At 37.5% G+C, this 23,637-nt stretch overlaps 2 protein-coding genes across 5 annotated transcripts in view; one reads left to right on the forward strand and one right to left on the reverse strand.

Moving 5' to 3' along the window:
- Positions 1 to 1,755: 1,755 nt before the first annotated feature.
- On the forward strand, positions 1,756 to 6,851 carry LOC136330396 (prolyl-tRNA synthetase associated domain-containing protein 1). The gene is made up of 2 exons (XM_066267155.1): positions 1,756 to 2,518; positions 4,764 to 6,851. The coding sequence occupies exons 1-2, from the start codon at positions 2,384 to 2,386 to the stop codon at positions 5,196 to 5,198; spliced, it is 570 nt and encodes a 189-aa protein (XP_066123252.1). The 5' UTR covers positions 1,756 to 2,383; the 3' UTR covers positions 5,199 to 6,851.
- Positions 6,852 to 8,143: 1,292 nt separating this feature from the next.
- The window catches only part of CCDC88A (coiled-coil domain containing 88A), a 148,447-nt gene continuing 132,953 nt past the window's right edge, over positions 8,144 to 23,637 (reverse strand). Inside the window, exons 26-33 of one of the 4 annotated variants that reach the window (XM_066267152.1) lie at positions 22,280 to 22,363; positions 21,083 to 21,286; positions 20,443 to 20,514; positions 19,001 to 19,081; positions 16,405 to 16,673; positions 15,765 to 16,227; positions 12,045 to 12,144; positions 8,144 to 11,563 (exon numbers count right to left, since the gene is read on the reverse strand). In XM_066267152.1, coding sequence (XP_066123249.1) covers positions 12,080 to 12,144; positions 15,765 to 16,227; positions 16,405 to 16,673; positions 19,001 to 19,081; positions 20,443 to 20,514; positions 21,083 to 21,286; positions 22,280 to 22,363 — 1,238 coding nt within the window. In that variant the 3' untranslated portion in view covers positions 8,144 to 11,563; positions 12,045 to 12,079. Of the gene's footprint in view, positions 11,564 to 12,044; positions 12,145 to 15,170; positions 16,228 to 16,404; positions 16,674 to 19,000; positions 19,082 to 20,442; positions 20,515 to 21,082; positions 21,287 to 22,279; positions 22,364 to 23,637 lie in introns of those variants that run through there. The other 3 variants (XM_066267154.1, XM_066267153.1, XM_066267151.1) reach the window with 3 other exon arrangements.

Below are 23,637 nucleotides of genomic sequence, written 5' to 3' on the forward strand. Positions count from 1 at the left end.
GGGAGGAAAATGATAATAGTTTGGGATAGGGCAGTGATTTTCAACCTTGTTCATCTCACGGCACAAAGGAACTACTAAAATTCCGCAGCACACCAAAAAAAAAAAAAAAAATGCTGCTCAGATTAAAAAAGGTATAATGGCCCTGGCCGGTTGGCTCAGCGGTAGAGTGTCGGCCTGGCGTGCGGGGGACCCGGGTTCGATTCCCGGCCAGGGCATATAGGAGAAGCGCCCATTTGCTTCTCCACACCCCCCCTTCCTCTCTGTCTCTCTCTTCCTCTCCCGCAGCCAAGGCTCCATTGGAGCAAAGATGGCCTGGGCGCTGGGGATGGCTCCTTGGCCTCTGCCCTAGGCACTAGAGTGGCTCTGGTCGCGGCAGAGCGACGCCCCGGAGGGGCAGAGCATCGCCTCCTGGTGGGCAGAGCGTCACCCCTGGTGGGCGTGCTGGCTGAATCCCAGTCGAGCGCATGCAGGAGTCTGTCAGACTGTCCCCCCTGTTTCCAGCTTCAGAAAAATACAAAAAAAAAAAAGGTATAATTTTGACTAACATACAAAAAATAATAGCAATTATCTACCCTTTTTGTTTGAAGATGACTTAAAAAAATAGGTGCCTAGCCTGACCAGCGATGGCACAGTGAATAGTGTCAACCTGGAACAGTGAAGTCCCAGGTTCAAAACCCCAAGGCTGCTCACTTGATGTGGGCTCATCCTCCTAGAGCACAGGCTCACCAGCTTGAGTGCAGGGTCGCTGGCTTGAGCATGGGATTATCATCATGATCCCAAGGTTACTGGCTTGAGCTCATGGTCGCTGGCTTCAGCAAGGGGTCACTGGCTCATCTGGAGCCGCTCAGTCAGGGCACATATGAGAAGCAATAAGTGAACAACTAGAATACTGCAACTATGAGTTGATGCTTCTCATCTCTCTTCCTTCTTGTCTCTGCTTGCTTGTCTCTTTCAAAAAAAAAAAAGTCAGATACCTATCTTTGTATATAAAGATTTCTGGTACCAAGAATAACCAATCAGCTGCAGCCTTGTTATGAAATGTGACCAATAAGCTGCAACTTTTAAACATTTCTGTAATGTAGTATGTTTGCTTTTGTTATTGACCTGAATTTAGGTGGCCATGGGTAGGTAGTAAGTAGCCCATTGTTGGTTCTAGAATCAGTGATTCAAGAATTAAATGAAACAAGAATTAGAGTGGAAACATGGCTTGATAGTTTTAAAAGATGGGTTCAGCTGAGAAGTTTTATAATTGTGCTATCCAAGGCCAATTCTGGGTGAAATTGTGAAGTCAGCTATGATGTCCTTCTCTTTTGCAGTTTCCTCCAAGGCCACTTTGTGGTTGAGGACTCAGACACTCTGCTGTGTCTTCTAAGGAGGCTTCCTTCTCCAGGCCTTCAAGTTGCACCCCAGCAATGACCTAAACTTATTCACACTAAGGGTCCCAAGGAACATCTATGCTTATCTGGGTTTGAGGCTTAATCTAAATTCATAAGTGAAACCCTACCACAAAATTTCAGGCCTCCTTCAAGCGGTGAGTGAAAGGTTAGAAGGATAGCAGAAAACACCCCACACCAAGAGGTAGGCAAACTGCTTCTGAAAAAGCCGAACCCTCATTGCCAAAGCTAATTATTCATAGATGAATAACAAAAGCTAACTTTCAGAAAATGTAAAATTATAATTTCAAAATTAAAAACAGAAGTCTTAAAAGGATAGGGATTTTCGCCCTATCGCTCCTCTCTCCCTGTTGCTTCATAATCAGGGAGTTCCCTGGTGAAACGCGAAACTGTTTCCCCGACACAGAGGGCAAGCTGAAACCAGAGGAGGTAGGCCACTTCTATTGGAAGGTGACAGTTTTATTAGCAAGGGAACTTAGGCGGCTTGTCTTGGGTGGCTGCAAGACGAGATCTCCATCCAGATTTAAAAGTTTATACAGAGACCGTAACATGGTTCAGTCACCTAGACTGTCCAGATGGTCTCAACACATCACCCTTTCAAGGCTGCCTCCTCAGGCAGTGGGAGGTCTGTAGTCCCAAGGACAGGGGGATGCGCGAGGAGCCTCTGACGGGCCGTTAGCTCTGGGTCTCCAGGGGGCCGGGTCCTCTCAACACTCCCTAACCTGAACGTCGTTCCCAGCTCTCTTCCTTAAACGGCAGGTACGTTGGACTCAGGCACCAGAAGCGGGGTTAGGGAAGGCTATGAGAACGAAGGCCCCTCCCTTTTGTGGGACACCTGGTGAAGCGCTGCAAGGGTCTCTGCTGACAGCTGTCAGGGCCGCCGGGGAGAGGCGCGAGCAGAGGGCACCGCCCACCTCCGGAAGGGGCGGTACTGCGCCTCCGGTGGCGGCCTTAGTTCTCTCCAGACACTTCCATCTCAACCTTCCGGGATGCCGGATATTTCCTCCCCTTCCGGTTCTCAGGCCCTCCACGACAGCAGCATGTCCTGCGCCGAATTGCGGGCCGCGCTCCAGCAGCAGCTTGACGCACTCGCCATCCGCACGGAGGTCGTGGAGCACCCGGAGGTGAGGCACTCCTGCCGGGGCCGCAGGGCCGCAGGGTGGGCGCCACTTCCGCGGCTGTCCGGCAAGGCCCGGAAAACCTCACGTCCCGGGGGTAACGTGCCATATAATGTCCCTTCTGGGCATTTCCCGATTTCCAGTAGGAATGGGACCCGACAAGAACTTCAAAGGTTTCTCGATTTGGGATTGTTATTGTGAGAAAATTTATCTTCTTCTTGAATTTCATCACATTTCATGTTGAGAATTAGGGCAACATATGGAGAACTTGTGCCTCTTAAACTGGTGTGTACTCTTCATGTGTAGCTAAAGTAACTTATCAAGCAATAAACCGTCTCTACAGTAGCTACGATGTATCAGGCATCATGCACACAGCAGAGCACCAAGGTTAGACATTTTGGTATTTTTAACATGATTTAGTGCATGTGAAGATTTGCAAATATTTCACAGAACCAACTGTAACTTGAGAGCTGCAGGGACATACAAGTTTCTGCGCGGGGCTGGAGTAACAGCTGTCGTAATGGTAATAGTTAAATATGGCAATCTTCATATGGTAGAGAAGTATAATAAAAGTCAGTCTTACCTTTACAAATTTAACGTAAAAACTATATCATCCCCGGGGGAGGGGAGAAAAGAGCAAATATATGGTGACACAAAATGATTTGACTTTGGGTGATGGGCACACAAGCAATCAACACTTCAAACGTTATAGAGACATCCACCAGAAACCTATGTACACTTATTGGTCAATGTTATCCCATTAAATTTAATACCCAACCTGAGCAGGTGGTGGCTTAGTGGATAGAGCATGACCTGGGATGCTGAGGACCCAGGTCCAAAACCCCAAGGTTGCCAGCTTGGGCTCGGGGTCTCTGGCTTGAGCCCAAAGGTTGCTGGCTTGAGCAGGGGGGTCACTAGCTCAGATGGAGGTGCCCCTCTCGCCCGCGTGTCAAGTATGACAGTTGATGCTTCTCATCTCTTCCTCTTCCTGTTTGTCTGATTCTCTCAAAACAAACAAAAAGTTATCATTTTCTCTGATCTTCTCTCCCATGTGGTCCACTCTCCCCCTCTTTACTTGTGCATATTGCCAGTTTCCTGATGTTCTCTATTAGTCTAGGGCAGGGGTCCCCAAACTTTTTACATAGGGGGCCAGTTCACTGTCCCTCAGACTGTTGGAGGGCCAGACTATAAAAAAAACTATGAACAAATCCCTATGCACACTGCACATATCTTATTTTAAAGTAAAAAAACAATACAGGAACAAATACAATATTTAAAATAAAGAACAAGTAAATTTAAATCAACAAACTGACCAGTATTTCTTTTTTTTTTTTTTTTTTTTTCTTTTCTTTTTTTTTTTTGAAGCTGGAAACTGGGAGAGACAGTCAGACAGACTCCCGCATGCGCCCTACTGGGATTCACCCGGCACGCCCACCAGGGGCGACGCTCTGCCCACCAGGGGGCGATGCTCTGCCGCGACCAGAGCCACTCTAGCGCCTGGGGCAGAGGCCAAGGAGCCATCCCCAGCGCCCGGGCCATCTTTGCTCCAATGGAGCCTTGGCTGCGGGAGGGGAAGAGAGAAACAGAGAGGAAGGAGGGGGTGGGGGTGGAGAAGCAAATGGGCGCTTCTCCTATGTGCCCTGGCCGGGAATCGAACCCGGGTCCCCCGCACGCCAGGCCAACGCTCTACCGCAGAGCCAACCGGCCAGGGCCTGACCAGTATTTCAATGGGAACTATGCTCCTCTCACTGACCACCAATGAAAGAGGTGCCCCTTCTGGAAGTGCAGCGGGGGCCGGATAAATGGCCTCAGGGGGCCGCATGCGGCCCGCGGGCCATAGTTTGAGGACCCCTGGTCTAGGGTCTCATTCCCTGCCCTCTCATCCTCACTGTGGTTATATATATATTTGTAGATAGGAGGTTGTCAGCTGGTCTGGATGTAATGGAAAAGCTAAGGAATAGCAGTCTGGGCTGGTATAAACTTTCTGAATAAGAAAAAGCATTTTAAAATATGAGGGCTTGGCCAGCCCACTGGAATAGAGAACTGACCTAAGAGAAACTACTTGAGGTCCTGATATGAGGAATTCAGGTGGTAAGGTCCTAGAACTATTTTGTAATTGATCTCTACTAGAGAAATCCAGGCCACTAAGTACTTTCTAACCTTGCTGGTTTCACCCAAGAAGCAAAATACATATAACTGTGTATGCAGTGTATGTATATTATTTTAAAATTTCTCATGTGATATTTTACAGGTGTCTACAGTTGAAGAAATGATGCCTCACATCCAACATCTGAAAGGAGGACATAGTAAGAACTTATTTCTTACAGACAAAAAGAAAAAAAGCTATTGGCTGGTGACAGTTCTTCATGATAGACAGATGAATTTAAATGATCTTGCCAAGCAGTTAGGTGTGGGGAGTGGAAAGCTGCGGTTTGCTGATGAAACAGCCATGCTAGAAAAACTAAAAGTTGGCCAAGGCTGTGCCACACCCTTGGCACTATTCTGTGATAAAGGAGATGTGAAATTTGTTTTGGATTCTGCTTTTTTGGAAGGTGGACATGAAAAGGTGTACTTTCATCCAATGACCAATGCCGCAACCATGGGATTGAGCCCTGAAGACTTTCTTACATTTGTGAAGAAGACAGGACATGATCCCATAATACTAAATTTTGATAAAAACAACTGATTGGGTTAATGTTTAGAATACATTCATTTCTGAAAGCTGTATTTCTTATTTGTAATTTGTAAAGAGCATTAAGGGTGGTAATATTTAGCACTTTTGATTTGATGACTACTTACGTCATTTTAGGAGAGATATTTTATCTTAAAGCTATTTTTTTTTTAATTTTTAGTGAGTTGAGGGGAGGCAGAGACAGACTCCCACATGTGCCCTGACCAGGATCCACCCAACAAACCACTAGAGGGAGATGCTCTGCCCATCTGGGGCCCTTGCTCTGTTGCAACCCCCACAGCCATTTTGGGGCCTGAGAAGGCCATGGAGCCATGCTCAGTGCTCAGGGCCAACTTGCTCTAATGGAGCCTTGGCTGCAGGAGGGGAGGAGAAAAGAGAGAGAGAGAGCAGTGAGAAGGGGAGGGGTGAAGAAGCAGATGGTCACTTCTAATGTGTACCCTGACCAGGAATCAAACCGGACATCCACACACCAGGCGGATGCTCTGAGCCAACTAGCCAGAGCTTTAAAGCTATTTTTAAAAGGATGTACTGAAGTGTTAGCTCAGATCCACCCCTCCCCGCATCCTCCATTCCCCATGACTCATTACAGGAATGCCTCCAAGATTAGGAATTTACATCAAAACTAAGATTAGTTAGCTTGACCAGGCGGTGGCGCAGTGGATAAAGCATCGGACTGGGATGCAGAGGACCCAGGTTCAAGACCCTAGCTTGAGCGCAGGCTCATCTGGTTTGAGCAAAAACTCACCAGCTTGGACCCAAGGTCGCTGGCTCCATCAAGGGGTTACTTGGTCTGCTGTAGCCCCAAGGTCAAGGCACATAATGAGAAAGCAATCAATGAACAACTAAGCTGTTGCAACGAAAAACTAATGATTGATGCTTCTCATCTCTCTGTTCCTGTCTGTCCCTATCTATCCCTCGCTCTGACTCTCTCTCTCTCTTGGTAAAAAAAACAAAAACAAAACTAAGAACAAAAACAAAACTAAGATTAGTTAACTAAGATTAACTTACATCTTCATTAGGGGGTTTAATATAGTTGAAAAAAACAAGTGATATGTAAAATTACACATGATAGTGTACATATAAGGAAAAATTAAAAGGAATATAAGAATAATTAAATTGTTGGTATTATCTTTGGGGGATGAGGATTAAGGAATAAGAACTCTCTAGCAAAATAATTAAAACAAACATGAGGCAGGGGCTAAAAATTTCCATTACTGGGTGTGTAATTTTAAGCGTGATTTTTTTTTCAATGAAACAATAAGCTAATTAACTTTTTATATAAGTACATCTTTAGAAATTCTTAATATAGAAAAACACTCAAAACAAGGATGGAAAATGTAATCATTATACTATTGAAGTTATATTTTAGTGCTCAGCATAATATTTACAGGCCATTAGAAGGATTTGTTTAGTCTTTGTTCAAAGGATAAGTGAACATAAACAAGTTTCTTCAGTCCTCTAGGTTACAGTGGTTTTCAACTGCTGGTTTGGGTCTATAATCTTAATACTACATTAGGGTGATTAACCTATACAGACCAGCATGAAATTTCTGACGGACCAGTGGTTGAAAACCACAGCACTCATCTCCTTTCAATTATAGAAACATATAAGATCCCAAGATTATGTACTGTGAGTTGTCATATAGAATGTAGTTCAAAAACAGTGAGGAAAATTGACATTTTTTTCACCTCAAATTCAAATAAAATCAGTTGAGGGTCTGGCATAGACTGTACTACAGAAATAGTCTACAGGTCTTGTTATATAATTATCACTTTCCTCTAGTACAATTAAATGGGATATTTATAAGATAGCTATATTTTCCTGTTTTGTTTGTTTTTTGTATTTTTCTGAAGTTGGAAACGGGGAGGTAGTCAGACAGACTCTCGCAGGTGCCCGACAGGGATCCACCCGGCACGCCCACCAGGGGGCGATGCTCTGCCCATCTGGGGTGTTGCTCTGCCGCAATCAGAGCCATTCTAGCGCCTGAGGCAGAGGCCACAGAGCCATCCTCAGCACCTGGGCCAGCTTTGCTCCAATGGAGCCTTGGCTGCAGGAGGGGAAGAAAGAGAGAGGAAGGAGAGGGGGAGGGGTGGAGAAGCAGATGGGCGCCTCTCCTGTGTGCCCTGGCAGGGAATCGAACCCGGGACTTCTACACGCCAGGCCGACGCTCTACCACTGAGCCAACCGGCCAGGGCATTTTCCTAAGTTTGATTACTCAAAATATGATTTCTATTGGTAGAGAAACTGTACTTAATTTATACCAATATGTGTTACTAAAAGGCAAAGTAAAAGTAAAAACATCATTTCTTGATACATGGTTAGAAAGTACAAGTCTATTCATTGCAGAATTTTTATAAACTATAGAACAGAATTAAGAGATGTGGAATCAGTTAAAAAAATTTCTATAATGATAACCTTATTTTGAGATGCTATGGTTAGTTTTTACCTACTGTATACTGTATCTCTTTAAGAGTAAATTTTAGGTTGCTTTATACAGAAAATGAAAGTTTAATGAATAGCCTCAATGACACTGAGGTACTCAGATCCGTGGTCTAACTGCCCTTCTCCACCTATGGTAGGTAGACACAGGTCCAGAAAGACTGACTTGCTCAAGGACACAAAGCCAGTTGCCATCTCTTACATTCTGACTAAAATGACTATAAGTGGAAATGAGATATCTGTACAATCTATTAATGTATTAACCTATCCCAAAATGATTAGGACAGAATCATCTAAAGAAGGTTATAGGTTACATCTGGAGATAGGTTTTCTAGAGCAAAAGGAAAGAATACTTGGCTAAATTATATTTTACAATTTTTAAATGTTTACTATCCACTTGTTATAAAAGTCACCTTTGCTTTATTTCTTTTTACATCATTTTGATAAGTGAATGTTAAACCATCCTGATATTTAAAAAATAAAATGATGCTTTTAAAAAGGTAAACAACAGCCTGACCTGTGATGGTGCAGTGGATAAAGCATCGACCTGGAAATGCTGAGGTTGCCAGTTCAAAACCCTGGGCTTGCCTGGTCAAGGCACATATGGGAGAGTTGATGCTTCCAGCTCCTCCCCCCCTTCTCTCTCTCTTACTCTCCTCTCTTTCTCTCTCTCTGTCTCTCCCTCTCCTCTCTAAAATGAATAAAAAAATTAAAAAAAAAAAAGGTAAACAGCGGTGTCTCTTGTTATAAACTGGATTTCTGTGGCTGGTATTAGGTATTGCCAAGTAATAAACATTTTGTTATTTAACTTCAAATCCCTAGTAGCATTACTTTTAAAGGACATGTTACAGCTTTTATGTTATTTGATTTGGTATTTAATAACAGTTTTAAGTACAATGGCAAACATTGAAAGAGAACCCTTAGTAGAAATGAAAGACAATTCAAATCAGGTTTTGTTAAAGGATGTTGTTATAAGTGCAACTTTATCCATAAGCATTCCTTTTAAGGCATTTTCATTGTCCAAATATTTCAACATGTACATCAAGGTTTATATTATAAAATGGGCTCCTTTTGTATTATTCATTCAAGGCTTAAAGAAAAAAATACATCTCAGGACTAAGTGTAGCAGAAACAAAAAAACAAAAATTCACCACTTTTCTCATAAGTAACTTAAAATACAAGTCATTTAGCATACATTATTACTCCTCATTGTCATTCCAGATTTGGTACAACACCATTTTTACATCCTGGCAAACTGTTAAAACAGTGCAGGCTGTAATATTTCATTTGTGAGGTGGCTGCAATTCTCAAATATGCACAGTGATTTCTAAATAGGCTCTTACCATGAAAGGTGCTACATACAAACCTGTTTTGTGAACTCTTTGGTAACCACCACTTCAAAAACTTGGACCAAACATTTCCACACGGCCAAATCTGAGGCACTTTATTGGAGCTCTGGGCCAAAGTTCTTATCCTGTATCTTGAATCATTCAGTATTTTTTGTGGGGGTGGGTGTTAGGTATAAATTCAGAATAGAACCAGATGATTAAAAGTATGTCATGCCCCAGTTACTTTCTAGTTGGCCATACTATTTTGTTTGGCAAAAGTAGTTTAAAGAAAAAGAGTGACTTCCTTAAGTTTGCTTCCAATGGTATCTTTTGGAGAAAGTAAAATATTCATGTGGTTATCTACCTAGTCCTTTCTTGAAATGGTATGAAAAGGAGGATGAACATAATTGAGACTATTCCTACTTTGGCCGCCTCGAGTATTCCCTTGGTTGTTGCTTTTAATGGCTTTCTCGGGGTCAGCCTACTCAGATTCAAACAGGCTTCCCTTAGCATTTCTGCATGAAGCAATAATGCGCTGAGTCAGCAGGTTCTCTACTTTAGGATGTTAGTGTCCTGGAGAGGTCAAGCTGTGGTGTCATTCACCCTCATTAGGCCACTCCTACTCATTAGTTTCAACTTTCAGTAATTGTCCTGGGATGTGTCCTACTTGTACAAATTAGAAGCTAGTTAATATAAATCTATGTAACCCACTTACTGTATTTTAGCTAAAACATAATTTCTATACTTACTTTCCATTTATCCATTTAAAACTGAATTTACATTTTTTATATGCAAAGTCTCTAGGCTGCCTGATGCTCATTACTTGAATCTAGGGAGTCATGATGAAGAGAGATTTTTCAAAGTCTAGAGTGTAAGTTTTAAGTGTGTCTGTTGTGTAATATTTGTATTTTAGTAAGAATCCTTTGTATTTACATTACATAGCACCTTTCATCCAAGAGTTTAAAAGGGATTTAACGTGACAGCATTATTTGGTGGCAAAACCTAAGTTAATGGCAGCATTAGTAAGTCCAAGTTTGCTAATTTCCATTTAATTTCTGGTCCACTATATATTCTGCCTTTTCATTATTAATGTTCTTTTTGAAAGTAGACTTTGAACACAAGATTGCTACTGGCCTACCAAGGGAAAAAAGTGTGTGTGTGTGTATGTGTGTGTGTGTGTGTGTGTGTGTGAGAAAGTAGGAGGAGAACGGGAGGGGGAGAGAGAGGGTAGGAGGGAGAGCGAAAGAACACATTTCTCACAGCAACTAGGTTAGTGATGAAACATATAATTCATAAACTACACACTGGAATAAACTACACATTGGAATTATTCCAAAAAAGGTTTTTAGAGCTGGTAATGAGCCTAAGAAGTATACTGTTAAAAAAGTCAGTATCTTTCTCATTTCAGATCTTTAAGATTATTCTGATATTTATGTTAAATAATTTGTATTAACAGGTTTCACTGCATTTTTTGATTTCATAAGAAAATAAAACTGATATAAAATTGGAACTACAAAAAAACTCAAGTTTCCCTGGCTTAAATGAACTAAATCTACATTGTGCTTCTTTCAAATGTTTAAGGTAACAAATGCATACAAATATTTCAAAAGTACCAATAATAGTTAACAACTTTAATGTAACATTATAAAGGACAAAAACAGAAAAATTCTTATTAATAAGTGATAACCTTAAAAAATAAGTGAGTTCCTGGCAAATGTAGATCATAGTCAATTATTTACATTATTTTTGCCATAAGAAAACTTCTTAAGCAATAGTCAGCTCTCAAGTTAAAAAAAACACACATACATAACCCGATAATAAAAGGGAAATGAGTTAAAATACAACAGCTTTACCTTGGGAATGCCATTTCCTGGAAAACCACCTTACTAAAAAAAGTTTCAGAAAACACTCTTTACTTAAACTTGTATCCACATGTGAATGTTTAGTGTTGCTTACTGGGGAATGTTACTGTAAATTTTTTAAAACTCCTATCTCATAATGGATTTTTCAGATTTGCCTTATAAACTGAATTTCTTTTTCAGTGCCTCAAAATAAGAGACTTAAAAAAAAAAAAAGAATAACAACACATGCAGTCTGCTAACCAAATAAGGCTCTGGCATGCCAAAACAATGTTCTCTGTATCTTGAGATATAGTACATTCCACAACATACTACAGCATTTAATTTAGATTTACACAACTAAATATAAATGGCTAGATTTTGGCTAATACTTAGCAGAAGCATTAAGCAAACAGATAAATTCATAAACAAATGATGAAAGAAGTAGGTTGTTCTTGGAGTACTTCTTGAAACCTCAAAACACTTGGTCCTTAGCGAGAGAACATCCTTTATTCAGTAGATCTTAACAGTATAACATATAGTAAAAGTCCTAAAACCCTCTAAAAATTTTGGCAGTTGACTCCAGTAGTGCTCCTTGATTCAAGGAAGGAAGGAAGGTTTGTATTTCTTGCCTGCTCTAGGCACGCAGGATCGAATAGTCTTAAATATTTTAAAAAATGATTTCTATAGTTGGGTGTCTTGTTACTTCAGAAATAAAGGCTTCGTACTGAGAAACTGAAGGACACTTTTCTCTCTGTATTTAGTTGAAAGGTAGAAAGAAGAAAGAAAATATAAGAAAAGGTTGAAGACAAGAGAGATAAAATACAGAGCAGCACTACAAGAACAGCATGCACCAGATATTTCCACAGGAATGAGTGACAGAAAGTCAGAGACAAGTTGGAATGGCATTTATCCTCCTCAATTACTGAGAACACCGTGGCAAAATTATATTCCTACCACAAAAAAAAGAGAAGACTTTGAACTAAAAAAGGAATTCCTAAAACATAACTCACTACGGAAATTAAATTTAAATTGAGGAAAAAAAATTCTTAAAGGTCTGTTTCCTGTCTGATAGGCAAAAAGTTATGGCAATCAAATCTTGCTTTAACTAGTAAGACGGAAGTCATGAATTAAGCAAGCAATATTTACATCGGTTAATGCAATATGCACTTGTTCTTATGGTTAGTCTTTATAAATGAGACTAATCTCATTTACATTTTCAGCAAGAAACTCACCACTTGGCCCACATGTCATGTAGTGGGTAATAGAATTAGGAGCTTTGTTGCTCCCTAGACCTGCTTTTTGAATTTCTGCTCTCTTGTACTTTGTCCACATCTGCAGGAAAAAAGTATTTCATGTTATTTAATCAAAGGTTAAACCATACAATTCATGAAGATAAGAAACTAAAGAGCTCTCAATGAGTAGGGCAAGGAGAAGGAATCTGATCTGGGAAATTTGTTATTCTGATACATATCTCAATACTTAAAGATTGATTTTTATATTTTAAAAGCAGTTAATATGCTGCTTTAGTGTCAGATAGGTTTACTTATGTTTATTTACTAAATGGTCACATATAGTTGTAAAGTAAAAAGTAATTTTGAACGCAGTGGCAAAAACATCCACAGTGAAATATTTGTATTAGTTACTAAGAAAACCTAGGCTTGAGGCATATTTTGTAGGCAAATAATAACTACCTGCTTACACTGTTATAGCTAAAATTGTTTTGGTCAAAGGGAACTCAATGCTTAGCAGTGTTAAATTTAGAATGTCACACATAATATGGGTATAATAATTTCTAGAAACCAAGACCAGGAATATAAACTATGCAGTTTCATATAAAATTAGGATGCTGAAACTCTATTGTTTTTCAAATATCCTTTGTGAAGCCATAGGATTTTTATGAAGATGTCTTAGAATTTAAAAACACGCAGCTGCTCAATTGAGTGAGAGATGCTTTACTTTTATCTTAAAAAATTTTTTAATTGGGAGCATTTTTGTAAGATTTCATTATAGAAAGTATTATGTTGATACAGTGGTTTAAGAGACTTATGACTCCTCAGCTTGTGACAATTTCTGGAGAAGTTTAGTCTATTCTTGGACAGTCATCAAGACACATGGACATGGGATGTATCTGTCTTACATGCCATAGTGTGTATGTTCTTTTTGAAAATGTGGTGTATATATAACTAGCCATTTGGGTTGGAAATACTTCATTACTGTAAGCATAATTTTGTATAATAATCACAGAATTTTTAATATAATAGCACAAGATTTCTCAAAGTACTAAATTTAAATTTTAATATTTTCAATTTATATTTCAAAAGTTGAAATAGTAGAGTCTGACCAGTAGTGATACAGTGGATAGAATGTTGAGTGGGGACAATGAGGTCTCAGGTTTGAAACCCTGAGGTCACTGGCTTGAGTGTATGCTCATCTGGCTTGAGTGCAGGAGAATAGACATGACCCCATCCATGGTCGCTAGCTTGAACCCAGAGTCACTGGCTCGGCTGGAGACCTCCAGTCAAGGCAGATATGAACGACTAACATGACACAACTACAAGTTGATGCTTCTCATCTCTCTGTTTCTCTATTGCTTAAAAAAAAAGTTTGAAATAACTGAGAAATAAAACTTGACTCAGTATGGAAAATAATTATTACATTTGCATCCTATTTGGCCTCTGTCTAATCTCACATATATTTACCTTTAAGTTTTACTACTAGTTTATGGAAAAAAATATCCACCAAAACCAGAAATATTAGGACTGTGTATGAAACAGTAACAATAAAAAATATTGACGTATTCACACAAAATATATAAGGGGGTATTAAAAATATGAAAATTTTCTGATTGAACCTGCTCTAGCACTATTTTTAGTAATAGCTGGCTATGAGAAAACAAGTATGATCAAAGATATATAGATGAAGCCCAGTTCCTGAAATGATCTTGTGTAAGTACAAGAGGACGGCTTAATTTACAAAGCATAAAAATTTCATTAAGCAAAAATTCTCTATAGATCATTTCTTTGGTCCAATTAATATAAAAAATGTAGTTAATAATAATTTCCTTCCCTTTTAGAAAGTTACATTTCAAAGTATTCCTTTCAGATGCCAGGTTGTTATTTATCAGTTAATATTTAGGCTGAATCAAAATGGCAGAAATAGTCCAGAGACAGAGCAAGATACATATATTCCTCCAGAGATAAGTAAATCAAAGTTTTGAGTTTTTTTATTTTTGTTTTATTCTTGGACATTCAAGTTTGGCTGATTCTGCTTTAATAGTACTATGACCACCACAGCAAGATCATTTTAAAGTTTATGACACTGGAATCAAAGTTAGCATATATTTTCTCTACCTTATATGGTTCTTTTTTAGCTAAGAGTAATTTATTTTTAGTTCTAAAATTTGTTCCACTAAAACCATACCTATTTAAATGGTTACAAATCTTAATATTTTATTTTAGTACAATGTACTCATTTTTAAAAATTCTGTTATAAGGACATAATTTAATAATAAATTATAGAATTATAGAAGTAATAATCTTTACCACTTTGTAAACTTGCTACCCTTTTAGAAGTAAAAATGCAAATTTCCAACACATTGAGTATGATTGGTTTATTTCTCTTTGACTCTATATAAAGAACTGGAAAACCTGTGTTTACTGATTCCAAGTAAAAAAGTAATCTTGAAAGAAGATGAAGAGTGCAGAAAAGAAATAGAATACACACAAATGCTGCTAGTCACTATAAGTCACATTTAAACTTGATGGTTTTTTTTAAGAATTACACTAACTTTATGAGTATGAACAATGTTTTAAATCTGAACAATTTTATAAATATGGGCAGCAGTAAATATTTGCTATATCAAATATTGAATTATTAACTATTTCTTTGAAAATAAAACAGGACAGAGGTATAATTAAGTGGCAAGAGAAAATGACATCTTTCTACATATTTTCCTATACATGTGCAATACATAGTGCACGTTCTGGAAATAAAGGAATGGGAGGGAGATAAGGAAGGAAAACAAAAGGGAAGAAGGGACAAAATGAGCATTCTTTTTTGGAAGCAACAAAGTAAAATGACTTAGAAATGCTTCCTTGGTAATTATAGCATGCAACTATCTTAACATGCTTCTAAAAGCAACACTAACACTCATCAGGTGACAAGAAATGTGAAAGAGGAGCATGTATTGTTAAGGTTTTTAAAGTCATGCATAAAATGTACATTGCAATTAATATTTCATGCAGGCTTTGGTGTAGTTACACATTCACATTTATATACAAGCCATCATGTACAGCCAAACACTATGCCACAATTTCAAAATAAAAATATGAGCCTACCCAAATACTTTTCAACAGTAGCTCTTCAAATCAGAGAAGCATAGTGCATATCAAATGACATCAGTATTATACTATGCAGTTTTGATCATACACAACCATATTCATACCAAACAGTCTGATTATCCTCAGAAACCAACAATGCAGCTTCTTTGTCATCAGGATAGAGGCATGCAGGAGTGATAAGATTATTGCTACCTACAGAAGACTTTGAGTTACTGTTACTAGGGTTCTGATTATCAGAAAACTGTTCATCATCTTTCTGTGCAGCTTTATTCAAACAGGCAGAAGCCTGGTCAGTTCCTCTGGTGACTGGCCTGACAGGTAACCCACTTATGTTACTAACTAATTCTGTATTCAGGGATAAAAATGGCTGAGATGGATGAGCCACAGTAAATGACTCTATGCTATCTTTAGCTGATAGTCCAAATGTATCATTAGACGTACTAATAATAGCAAAAGTTTGATTTAGAAAATGTGACCTTTCTGTTGAGTTTCTAGCCTGAGCATATAGAGACTGAGGCACATCCATAACTAAATCAGTTTGTGCATGAGAACCTATACAATGTGTTGGACTGTGAAGTGTATGGGAGGACAACTGACGTAAATGGTACTCACTAGAGGCTGCAGTGATGTTGCTATCAGCAGTAGCTGGTGATGAATCAACTGACATAGGTAGTCTACTGTCCTTGGTCAAAAAATCATGGATGCTTGTCCTTCGAGTAGTTCCTTCAGCAGTAGAGATCACACTGCTTGCACGAGGTAAAGTGGCATAAGGATTACTATCTTTTGATTGTCGTGACAAAGAAGATTCTTTTACTAATTTTATCTTTCCTTGAGTGCCTGGTGTAGGTTTCCCTGGAGAACTAATAAAGTAGGTATCTTCAGTCTTTCGAGGACCAGGCCTTACAAATTGTTCAGGCTTAGTTGTCCGTCTGTCATAGAAGTCTCCTGGGGTTTTTCCACTTACTGACCTGGCCAGACCACAGCTAACTGGTTTGCTTTTTCCCAAAAAGTCAGAAGACACAGACAAACTTTTCATTACTTCATCTAAAAGATTCTCTTGACTTGAGGACTTTATCTGTTAAAAAACAAAGCAGATAAATGAATAGCAGCCACGCTTTTATTTTCTTGATACAGTAGACTATAAAATTGCTAGTATTTCTTTACACCTTTACTTTAAAAAAAGCTCTAAAGTTCAATCATAGATACCTAACTTGTAATGCCCATCTAAATTAAGGTCACCGATAAAACTAACCTGTATTGAGGTAAGCTTGTTGCTTTCTTCCAAAAACTGTTGTAGAGTAACAACTTCACTTCCAGGGGAACCAGTTTTGCTTTTGTGATGTGCTCGACTCTCTACTGTATCAGGCATTTTGTGCTGGAGCACTGGACTTGATCTGGTCTGTCTTTTCAAGTACTGGATTGGACTGCTACCGCTGCTGGACCAAGCCTCATGATCATGAAGCAGGCTAAATTCTCCACTGCTATGGCTTTGTGGCCTGCTTTCGATATTAACTGCACCTGCTTTTGGAGTAAATAGTTGTATTAATAGTTCAATAATAGAAATGAGACTAAAACTATGTAAATATTAAGGTTTGTTGACAGGATTCTTATGAAGAGCCAACTGACTTTCAAGCTTTACTTAGAAATCCTTAGTGAACTATGTTTATTTTACACCAGTCTAACAACTGCCTGATTATTCTGTCTACCATAGACTTCCTTATCAGTCTGCCATAGCCTGCTTATTTTGTCAAATTGACAAATATAAGCACCACAAGAGCAAAGACTTGCTTTTATCACCATACCCAGAGCCTAAACATATACAGGAGGCACTTAATACATTTGAGGAGTAAATAAATGAATAATGCATTTTTAAAAAATCAGGTTCAAATACAAGTTGACCCTTGAATAACACAGGATAGAGGTTCTGGGACCCCAAATCTCTAAATATGTTCAGGGTAAAATGTAATTGTAAAACACCTCACCATTTAGAACAAAACATGATTATATGAATTTTAATTATTTCAGAATGTTTAAAAATAAGAATGTTAAAACCAAAAAGTATTCTAAGTGCTAAAAATTTTAATGCTTTTGTCTTTCTCTGGTCTTTACTCCTTACTTGTCTGTTTTTCCCTAATAAATAACCTTAAAGAAAAAATTTAAACATTTAAATAGCAGGCATATATGGAGAGTTAAATGGAGATATGATGTAATTACTAGGAAAATTCCAGTAAAATGTAAAATCAACTATATAGTACAGGTACTCTATTCTTTATTTAATGTCTGAATCGCCTGATTGTTCTTGCTCTCCATTGTTGGTATGGTGGCTACTCAGTTGAGGTTGAGTAACTATATAGAATGCACATTACTAGTTCTGGGGAAAAAGCTATCTAAAGTATATGCTATTCTTAAGAGTGCTACTTCATTTTGATCAAAAGCAAACTCCATGGATAAAGTGTTGAGATAGAAAATGCAACATTCCATGGTTTTCTAATCACAGAGAATAAAGTAGGTCATAAAAGAATTTGGCTCAAATTATGTAACAATTTAATAGAAATAAGATTTTCTTAAATTTTCAAATATTTCTTTGTGTTTTCAGACTACATTTTTCTACTAGATATACAAACATGATTATAAAAATGAAAAAATAATCCCTCCTTAAAATCATATTTTTTATATCAGAGCAACAAAATCACAGAATGATAAAATAAAACTAAAATGAAGACAGCATTTTATTTTATTAATTTTTTTAGAGAAGAGAGGGAGAGACAGAGAGAGAGAGGAGAGACAGAGAGAGAAGTGGGGAGGAGCTGGAAGCATCAACTCCCATATGTGCCTTGACCTGGCAAGCCCAGGGTTTCAAACCCGCGACCTCAGCATTTCCAGGTCGACACTTTATCCACTGCACCACCACAGGTCAGGCAAGACAGCATTTTATAATACAGCAGTCCCTGGCTTACAAATGAGATAGGTACTGTAGGTTTGTTCTTAAGTTGAATTTTTAAATAAGTTGGAACAGGTACATTTACCTATCAAACGCAACTTAGATGTTTGCCTCAACATAGTATTTATTTTTACCTTGCTGCGCATATAAATACTTAAACATGTTCAAACCTACAGAACCTATCTCCTTTGTAACCCAAGACCTGCCTGTAGAAACAGCAATAGGATAAAAGCATTCACTAGAATTTGACAGTTCTGGACTGTAGAGAATAGTATTTTAACAAATGTTTATAATCTACTAAATCTAGAAAAGGCAGTATACCTTTAAGGAAAAAAAGTATTAGTCAAGGCTTCCAGACATCACATAAAAACCTTACCTTCAAATGCATATTTAAAAATTAAGGAAAAATAATCTTTAAATAATTCTTAAGTGAGCTATATGCATGCACTTGGCACTTGTTACACACGTGTACACACATAATTTTGCCTTATCGAGTTAAAAAAAATTTCCCCTTATTTCATGGATGAATTAAGTATTTCTAAAACACGTTCTGTAACGTGAGTTCAATATACATGCATCATGAAAAAAATTAAGGACAACCATTTTAATGACAAAGACAAAACATAAGTAAAATAAGGACCTACAGATATTTTGAAGTATAAAGATTGTAATAAAAATGTTTTATCTGTGAAAGATGAAAAATGGAAACCAAAATAACTGCTCCTGTTTTTACATTTGTATACATTGAAATACATTTGTATTACAATGGTAAAAGTATAAAATAATTCCATATAAAATGTTCCGACCTTAGAAAATTTGGATTTCATACTTTAACCCAGAAACTCATCAATCTCCTTTTAAATCTGGAAATGGATGGAGCATATTAATAAATTTACCTACAGCATACCTTTGACTTCATGGAGTGAAGCATTATTATTGCTATTGCTAGTGGATGTTCTGCCACTATCAAGGCTGGCTGGTCTTGAAGCTAAATGAAAAAACCAGGAGACAGTGGGATAAAACTTCCAGCTGATGACACCGAAATTGACATTCTGATCACAGAATGTTCTGAGGAAGTAATCATGCATATTTTCACACACTGAGCATGCCCACAGCTGAATCATAAAGATTAGAGAGCAAAGATATTTCCATATAGTTCAGTAAGACACTTTAGAACAGAACACTTCTGAACAATAGTTGAAATTCAAAGAAAAGAAGATACAGTGAATATTTAGATTTGAATATGATTTCTAGATAGCTACCAGGACATTTATTTATTTATTTAATTTTATTTATTTATTGAGAGAGACAGAGACAGAGACAGGAAGGGAGAGAGATGAGAAGCATCAACTTGTAGTTGCATCACTTTAGTTGTTCACTGATTGCTTCTCATCTGTGCCTTGACCAGGGGCTCCCACTGAGCTAGTGACTCCTTGCTCAAGCCAGTGACCTTGAGCTCAAGCCTGTGACCATGGGATCATGTGGATGGCCCCGTGCTCATGCTAGTTACCTCAGGGTTTCAAACCTGGGACCTCAGTGTTCCAGGTGGATGCTCTATCCACTGCACCACCACCAGTCAGGCAACCAGGACTATTTTAGATTGAGTGACATGACAAAAAAAAGTGCTAGTCATTAATCACAACATATCAGACAAGGAACCTGCAAATTGCCGAGATGCCATGAACAGGAGGAATATGAGCATCTGCACTTAATGTCTCTATATTGCTATCTGTACAAGGGACACACTGCACAGTTAACACAGCCCCATCCTATTTCTTAAAGTTCTGCTTAGATATGAAGTTCTTTTAACTTGTTATCCAGTTATTGTTAATAATTTAGTGTCGTTGAGGTCGCCGGTTCGAAACCCTGGGCTTGCCTGGTCAAGGCACATATGGGAGTTGATGCTTCCTACTCCTCCTCTTTCTCTCTCTCTCTCTCTCTCTCTCTCTTTCTCCTCACTGAAAAAAAAAATGGAATAATTTAGTGTTGTATGATATGATTTTCCAGATAGAAATTTAAAAACCTGAAATGCTTAACAGTGTAGAAAATGCTGTTCCTTAAGAGTTCATCCTTTATCAAAGTAAATATTTTTTAAACTAATGGTAAAAAGTACTCAGAACTTTAAACTTATACTAAAATGGCAACAGAATTACCTTTAAGCATTGTGCAGGCATACTTTAACAATAATCTTAACTAACACCAAGGGACAAATGGGAGTATTAGGTTTGAAGAGATGGCAGAGATATGAGAGGCAGGTTAGAAAAAACATGCTTACTGGCAATGTGTATTCACAGAATTAATGCTACATTGTATGTGTAATAAGTAGTCTCTAAAAAAATTTTATCTTACCATGAACTCTTGATCCCGTACTAGAATCATCACTAATACCTTGTGGACTTATATCTTCAAAGGATGTAGTATCTACATGAAATAGCAAAATGAATATCAAAGTATTAACAGAAAAAAAACATTATAAAATTTTATTTACAAAGAACATGGAAATTCTTTTTCAATTATATATAGTACATCTCAATTTAACAATTTCATAGATTCAATCAAAAACTGGACTAGGAGGAAGAAACAGAATAGCTTTGATGGAGTTTACTTGCTTAGGGAAAGACCAGAAACAGTGAAACAGTCTCCGAGACCCTGCAAAGCAAAGCAAGAGCTTTGGTGGTTCTACATGGTTTTCTGTTTGAAGTCGTAGTGTTTTCAGGTTATTTTAAAAAAGCTCCTATCACTTTCTCCTTTTCTCAAACTTTACTTGCTTTCCTTTTTCTTTTCTTGTTAGTTTATTAGCCTATAAGAGATTTTTGTTACTTGCATGTCTTAAATTTTTTTAACTATTTGAAAATTCTCTCAGATCAAAGCCAGATTGTTTTGATAATTATTTCAGGTTGTTACTGTCAAGAAAGTGTACATGGGAAGGTCACTAAAAATTCCTGTTGCCAACCGTTACACAACAGTGCAAAGAGCAGACGGCCTATACCTTTATTATTAACCAACTGCTTGGGTCTGAAGCCTGTAGAAGAGTTGACAGTTGAAAAGTTGATAGCTGTAGTAGAGAAGGCCATAGCTCCCAATTCTTTTCTCCTTTTACCCGTTGAAATATCATCAGGAACCTCCAAATTCTCAGTACTACCTGTCCACTGTCCTCCTGCTAGGACCATGGACTGCACCAGGTCATTCATGGCTGGGATGCAAATGAAAGCAAATGAATCAGCATGGTTAATGTTTTTTGCTCTAATTTTTCTCTTGTATTATAAATGATCTGGGTTTTTTTCTATGATTTAATGCAAGTGAAAACCAAAACTATAATCACAAGGTCAAATTATGACATGCATTCAGCTGAATGAAATGAACAGGCCAGAGGCTGATAAATTTCAGTAAACATTTTTATCCCACCCCCTTTAAAGACAGGAAAAGGAATTTTACTCTGTACAACTGCCATGCTTTTGCGCAGTGATGTGCAATATAACTAGAAACCTTCATAATGTGATTTTGTGGTGACAAAAATGGAATGAATAAAGATAAGATGAAAAGCAGTTCTTATACAGCATCATTATTGAAAATGACAGAGTCCTTGGTCAGAGCAGGTTACCGCAGAAATTACTCATTTTATGAATCAAATAAGTATACCATTCAATAAAGACCTGAAAGAGACAATAGTCAAAGTGACAGGCATTTAATGTGATTACATAATTACCCATTCCACTTAAGAAAAGGAAAATCAGAGCATTATTATGTCAAGAATGACAAACATTTTTAAGGGTTAAAGGCCATTTTATTTATTTATTTAATCTAGTTCATTAAGGAAATAAATTCCTGATGCTAAATGTTTTGTTATATTTTCTTTAAGTAAATTTCTTTGGGGAAAAAAAATCTCTATGGCATAAAAAATTAACTTTGTTCTGCCAACTTTTAGAAAAGCATTGGAAATTTACAAGTGTATTATTACACGTATGACTAAACATATGCACATATATGTATGTATAAATGAACATACATATAATGCAAATTTAGTGCCAGTTTTGAAAAAAAAAATTCTTCCAGCTCCTTGTATTAGAGGAAGTCTGCACTTTGCATAATAAGAAAATTGGCACCGTCCAGAGAAAGGTTAGTGAAAAATTAGTAATGGAAGCCAACGTAGTCAATTGAAAGAAGCTGAACTGTCATAAAGTCTTACACATGGAACGACGGTAGCAGGCCTTCATTTTGTCTTTATCCTTCGGTCTGTTCCTCAAAAAGGGCAGTCTTTTCAGTGCAACCACTTTAATGTCAGAGCATGAGGAAAAACAGAAACAGAAATATGAAAGAAAAAAGGGAGAAGAACAGATGGGAGTTAAATGTTGAAATTAAGGACAGAAATGAATGTCCGAGTTTCAGCTTATGTATGCTATATACTAAAGCTATTATTCTCATGCTGCTGAGTGATCATGAGATATGAAATAAGTACTCTGATATTTTTAAATACTTGGAAAAGCACTGAAGACAATGATGAGGAACATATACTATACTTCGAAATCTTGGATTAGCTCAAATCCTATAAATACAGGAACTGGTGAGAATTACTTATGAAACAATTTTCCTAGTCAAGTTGCAAATGCATACCTTAAAAATTAGGGTTATTGGTGGGCCACAGAGTGTATGCTAAAGATGTATAAGGCTTTTCAATCTTCTATTTTCTTAATTTTTTAAATGACAATTCTTGATTTAAGCTGAATTCTGGGGTACATTTAATAGCACCATGAAAATATATATTCTTTTGAACAAAGTCTTTCAGAAAATGACATGAGCAATTATATTAAATTTCATTTTACAAAAGGTTGTCTAAGGAAAGAGGAAAAAAAATATTTGACAGTAGTAACAAGTGCTAGCACTAAGTCCCAGTAAGGCTGAAAAATAAGGCAGCATCCTTTTAAAGCAAGCAAAAATGACCCCCAAAATTTATGTATTACATTTTTAGATATTCAGAAGGGTTTTTTTTGGTGAAGTTATTTAAAAAAAACCAAAGATGGCACTATGCAAAAAAAAAAAATGTGTGAATGAAAATGAGGGTTAGAACTACAGTAGGCATTAGCACAAAAATAAAAACATTCCCTAGAGTCACTTTCTTAAAATTGTATTTTAACAGGTTGAATTAAAAAAAATGTTAAAACTTTCTGGAACTGCAATGTAGGAGCTAAGAAACCAACATGCATAAAGACTTAAAAACATACTGTACACAGACTTAATAACTATGCTCTTTCTCAGGGATTGCCATTATCTTGTAAATAATCGAAGCTCTTCTGACAAACTTACAAGAATCATTCACTAAGGGGAATGTAATGTACATTCAGCTCTTTAACTTAATTCTTTGATTGCTATTGGTAATAGTCATGATTCATTTAAGTTTTTAATTTGATCTATTTCTCTTTTAGCTTTGTAAAACACAACTATTTTCAATGATTAAAAAGAAATGAACTGAAAGCAATGTAAAAATGGACACTTAGCTAAAACAATGCTGAGTGGTTGCAGTATGCACATATTGTCTTGTTTAGATTC

The sequence above is a fragment of the Saccopteryx bilineata genome, chromosome 3 (genome assembly GCF_036850765.1).
Source record: "Saccopteryx bilineata isolate mSacBil1 chromosome 3, mSacBil1_pri_phased_curated, whole genome shotgun sequence".
NCBI lineage: Eukaryota > Metazoa > Chordata > Mammalia > Chiroptera > Emballonuridae > Saccopteryx > Saccopteryx bilineata.

Excerpts from the sequence above, each read along its gene's own strand:
- LOC136330396 (XM_066267155.1), top strand. The coding sequence starts at position 2,384 with ATGCCGGATATTTCCTCCCCTTCCGGTTCTCAGGCCCTCCACGACAGC. Across the intron at positions 2,519-4,763 it reads AGGTCGTGGAGCACCCGGAG|GTGTCTACAGTTGAAGAAAT; the intron begins GTGAGGCACTCC and ends GATATTTTACAG.